General features: G+C 37.6%; 1 protein-coding gene across 2 annotated transcripts; it reads right to left on the bottom strand.

Annotated features, from left to right (window-relative positions):
- LOC107917990 (la-related protein 1C) lies at positions 1 to 4,517 on the bottom strand. Of its 2 annotated transcripts, none has more exons than XM_016847457.2 (6): positions 3,701 to 4,517; positions 2,821 to 3,388; positions 2,618 to 2,750; positions 2,410 to 2,500; positions 896 to 967; positions 1 to 765 (listed from the first exon to the last, which is right to left on the bottom strand). In XM_016847457.2, exons 1-6 carry the CDS (start codon positions 4,136 to 4,138, stop codon positions 493 to 495), a joined length of 1,575 nt encoding a protein of 524 aa, XP_016702946.2. In that variant the 5' UTR covers positions 4,139 to 4,517; the 3' UTR covers positions 1 to 492. The 2 variants fall into 2 exon arrangements, with proteins under 2 accessions (XP_016702946.2, XP_016702947.2); XM_016847458.2 differs by having other exon boundaries at positions 902 to 967; positions 3,701 to 4,441.
- Between the last annotated feature and the right edge of the window lie 462 nt (positions 4,518 to 4,979).

The following is a 4,979-nucleotide window of genomic DNA, read 5'->3' as shown; positions in this document are numbered from 1 at the left end:
GATCCAAGAAAGCATAAGAAAATATACCTCTGAAAAAAATATATCCAGTTGTTTTTTAGAGTGAGGCAGGCCACAACAAAACCAATAATGATTAAAAAACTAGAAGAACTAAAAAAACAAAAACCTAATTGAGGGACCTTCCTACTCAAATTATAAAAGAAAAGAAAGAATTGTCCATGGATAATAATAGCAAAACTATACAACCAAAAGGCCTCATTATTCCTCCACAGTCAAAACTAACCCTTTACTTTTTTTCCTCTTCTTTTACCCCAATGTTTCTTCTCTTTCTCTATCTTTCAAAGATAATTATATATCTTTCTTATTGTTTGCCTCCAATCGCCTCACCAATCAACCCTCAAAACCACATAAGGTGATGGCGAAAATTAAAGAAAAAGGTGCCACATTCTTTTTGGTGCATCATTCACTTCACTCACATAAAAAAATAAAGCACAACTTCCTTACCAGATCATGCTTTCGTGGCAGCAAGATTGATCAGTTCTGGTTCAGACACATGCAGTCAGAACCGTCCCCATTTGAGAGATGAGAGTGGCCATCAGATGGATGTCTTCCTAAAGCATCCTCAGCATGAGGGTTCACATTATCTGCTCCACTTTGGTTAGTAGACTCTTCCCTTACTGTAATCTGCTGAAAAGAACTTGCCAGCATTTCAGGACTTGATCCACCTGGAGACAGTGATCCCGGCACTGTGGAAACCTGATAAGGTACCCATTTCTTCCAGTCATTACGCCTCCTCACTTTCTCATCCTATAGATATTTCAGTAATAGTCAAACTAACATGGGAAATAAAAAATGGAAACAAGAATTTCCAGATAAAATAAATTGGAATTAATAAGGCATTTTTCTTCTTAATGATAATCTATGAAGCTGAATTTACTTGTACTTCTACAACAGTGGAACTTCGTAAGGAATCAACTATCAGCTGAATGTTGCTTGTCAAACTCTTAACCTGCCACATTTTCATCATAGAACAAATTTGAATTAGAAAATGTTTCAATATGTTTACATACAGATTGTGAACGTATATGGTTATTTAGAAATATGAACAACTGGCACTGCAAAGTTCACAGAAAAGATCTTGGTATGGATCATAAAGAATTCCCATTTAATTACACACAATTTAAAGTTTGTCTAGAGTATATTATGTGCAATTTCAAGCTGGCATGGAACTACTTCTCCGTATCATTACCACAACAATATCTCTCCATATATGCATCAATGCAAGTTGGACTCCAAGAGAGATAGCTAGTTCTTAAAAATCCAATGCGCAATAAAAGAGTTGATATCTAATAGATGCCACATATCAGCAGCAAATGGGGTTATAATTTGCTAAGGATAAAAAGAGGACAAGCTGCAGTAGGGGAATCACATTAGATACTCCTCCATTGCCAAACAGGAAATTTAACTACTAATGGAAGAAGGAAAAAGTTACATTGAAAAAGTTAGAATAGGGCAAAAATGAAGTGCTCAAAGCTTGTCTAAGAAAAAGGTGAATGGAACTATCATCGTTGTATTGCCACTGTTATGTATGAGGCCAAAACACTTCTATGGTCCATCTCAATGCCCAAACTTTTCAACCTAAAGCTTTACCTGACAGTCCTGACCTCATTTTTCAGCTTAAAACCTACTACAAATTATAACCATCTCTCCAACTTCAGCTGATTGCCAAAACACTTCTATGGTCCATCTCAATGCCCAAACTTTTCAACCTAAAGCTCTACCTGACGGTCCTGACGTCATTTTTCAGCTTAAAACCTACTACAAATTATAACCATCTCACCAACTTCAGCTGATTGAAAAGTGCCTTGTAACATAAAGACTCTTTCACTACTAACAACCAACATATTTTAATTTACAAAGTCCGGACACCAGAACAACTTTGAACCCTGCTAAGCCCTTAGCATACTCCAATAACATTAGCATACTCCAATAACAGTGACAAATTAAGCTCGGTTCCAAGAAATAAGCCAAATCATACTCAACAAAGTGTCATCAGATTAAAGAACTAAAGGAGAAGCTCATAGTTTGATATGAACAGAAAGGCAGAGTTCTTGGCCCATAAAGGAAATTAAAGAAGACACCAGTTTCGGATGAGTTCTTGGCCCATAAAGGAAATTAAAGAACATACACTTCGTAGCAACAATTAGCAGAACTAGTGACCAATAAGGACATTAGACATAAAATTGCAGGTATAGAAACAACATCACACTAACAAGGTTTTAAACAGCTTTAAATACATAAAGGCTGGATAGCAGAGAAAATAATTTAGATACTTTTATCATGGTTGTGCCCTTTGCAATGGCCTTTGACCCAGTTGCAGTAAGAGGGAAAAGAGCACACAAAGACTGTGAAGAAAATAAGAAACTACTCAATCAACTGCAAATGACTTACCCGAGGAAAACCTGCTATTAAAGAAATGGCTACCCAACCCTGGTCATCCATATTAGACTTCAAAAAGTCATCTTTAACCAAATTATTATCACTACACAAAAAAGAAGAGATCATTAAATGCAAAGCAACTATCACACAGTTTATTTTAAAAATAAGCTGTTGGGATATACAAATTGTCAACAAAAGTTAGTTGACAACGTGGATGTACCTGAAATAATAATCAATTTGATGTAATAACAAAGCAGAGACAGAAGGCTCTGGAACAGGCATGAACATTGGAGGCATGGCAGGTGTAAATGATGGCATGCCCCTAAATGGCTCCATAGTGAAATACATATACTCTGAGAGCAGAGAAGAATTACTACCAAACCAACATAACATAAAGAACCAAAATCTTAAGTTTGAATGTACCAGGATATCCTATGGGATTCATAAACGGCCTCACAGGCTGTGAAGGAACAAAAGAATGAACTGCAGGAGGCGAAGGCCTTGGAAAGCCCCTTGGGGGAGCTCTTGGAGGCTGCATATGACCATCTCTTGCATTCCCATAATTTCCACGGTCCTGTTCACGCCTACCCCAAAAATTGTTATTATAGCCACCATCCCCACGTGGTCCATAGTTACCTCCCCTCCGAGAAGAATGTCGGTGATCCTTGTGTGATTGTGATGCAAACCCTCCAATAGGTCTAGTTTCCCAACTATTGCCCCTGTATTGAGGGTCTCTCGTAGAAGGATATGGCATTGCTGGAACAAAATTGCCAAAACTGCTTGGAGGCATTTGGGGCACAGCAAATGGCGGTGGCGGTGGCGGCTGCGATGGGTGTTGGTGTGAAGAAGCACCGTGTGGAAGCCCACTACCAGAGCTATTGCCACCACGCTTAGAAGACTTTTGTCGATTTAACATTGTACAGTTTGGTGTTGAATTGGGGTTAGCATTACTAGTAACTTGCTTCTGAGTTGATTGGGGTATTATTGGACCCTATTATTACCACAAAATAGGGTCAACTGGTTTTTGTTTATTTTCTTTATGAATAGATAAAATAAGAAGCTATTCTGAGTTGCTTAACCTAAAATATACTTTTTTTTAAAAAAAATTCACTTACCTATTTTATTTTCCAGATTATGAAAAGAAAGCATTCCCTTCTCTATTTTTCAGATTCCTATCTTCCATTACGCTAATTCAGTATCCTATTCCCTTTCCCAGATTCCTATTTTCTATGCTAATTCAGTAATTCAGTATGTAAATTACTATGTAAATTAATAGAGGAAAAGAAAACGAGATAGAAGAAACCTGAGAAGTAGAAAGCAATCCGTCTTTGGAAGAGTCTGCTAATGATTTTTGGGAACCTCTAGCGGATTCAGATAAAGCAGGCCAAGAAGCAGCTCCCATTACAGGGCCCACTCCGATGATGCCATTTGAAGGCTTGTTCCAAGCCGGCTTCTTGAAGCTCGAAGCAGCAAAGTTGTTATTGGAATCAGAACCACCTTCAGCGGACAAGGAAATATCCAGCGGTGGAGACGACGAGGAAGAGAAGCAAGGTCCTTGCGAAGGAGAGCACTCGGAAGAAATGTTTCGCTCCGGTACGGAAGCCACGGGGCGTAGGATTGACGATGGCAGTGAAGAAGGGGAGTGGTGGGAGGCTGAGGTTGCTTTAGACTCACCCTGAACAACTTCGGCCCAACGAGACAAATTCTGGTGGTGGAACTCAGGATCAGCCGTCATAGCCATCCAAATTTAACGTTTTTGAACTTTAAGCCAAAATCATCGCATGGAAGAAGGAAAAACCAATGTTTATACACAAGACACTAACAATGAAATTGGTTAATGAAGCTCCGTTTTCTTCTTTCAATAAATAAATAGAACTAGGGTTGGTTTGAGAGGAACGTAGGGATTTGATCAAAGGAAGGGAGACGGATCTAACACGTGAAACGCACGAGAGAACCGTCGAACACACAGCAAGGAGGAAACCAAGCCAGGCGCTGCCTGTGTTTAGGTTTCATTTTTTTGCTCTCTTCTTTTATTTTTATGAGTAACAATTTTATTTATACTTAATTATGTTGTGTTAATCTCTTTACTGTATGCATTTTCCTTCACCTTTTGGGCTTTTCTTTTCTTTCAGGAGTTGAGAGTTCTCTAAAATAACCAAAACACTATTTTTCTCCCTCCACGACACCGTTTATTTCTCCCACTTGTTCATTTACCTAAACATTTCCTATTATTATTTTGGTTAAAATATGCTATTAGTCCCTGTACTTATCCAAATTTTGAGATTCAGTCCCTATACTTTAAAAGTTGAAAATCCAATCTCCTACTTTTTCAATTTAAAAGTTTTAGCCCAATCATTATTGTTATTTGTAGTTTCTGTCAAAATTTGTCAACTTAACATTTTCTTGGCAATCATATGCAACAACATATGAGGGTCAATATGCCTAGTTGCCATATTTTGATGGAAAATACTAATAATGTTAATGATTAGATTGAAAATTTTAAATAAAAAAAAGTAATAGGACTTATTTTTTAGCTTTTTAAGTGTATGGACAAAATCCTAATTTTTGTCTAAATACAAGGA

The sequence above is a fragment of the Gossypium hirsutum genome, chromosome A01 (genome assembly GCF_007990345.1).
Source record: "Gossypium hirsutum isolate 1008001.06 chromosome A01, Gossypium_hirsutum_v2.1, whole genome shotgun sequence".
Classification (NCBI taxonomy): Eukaryota; Viridiplantae; Streptophyta; class Magnoliopsida; order Malvales; family Malvaceae; genus Gossypium; species Gossypium hirsutum.
This window is presented reverse-complemented; position numbering and strand designations above follow the sequence as displayed.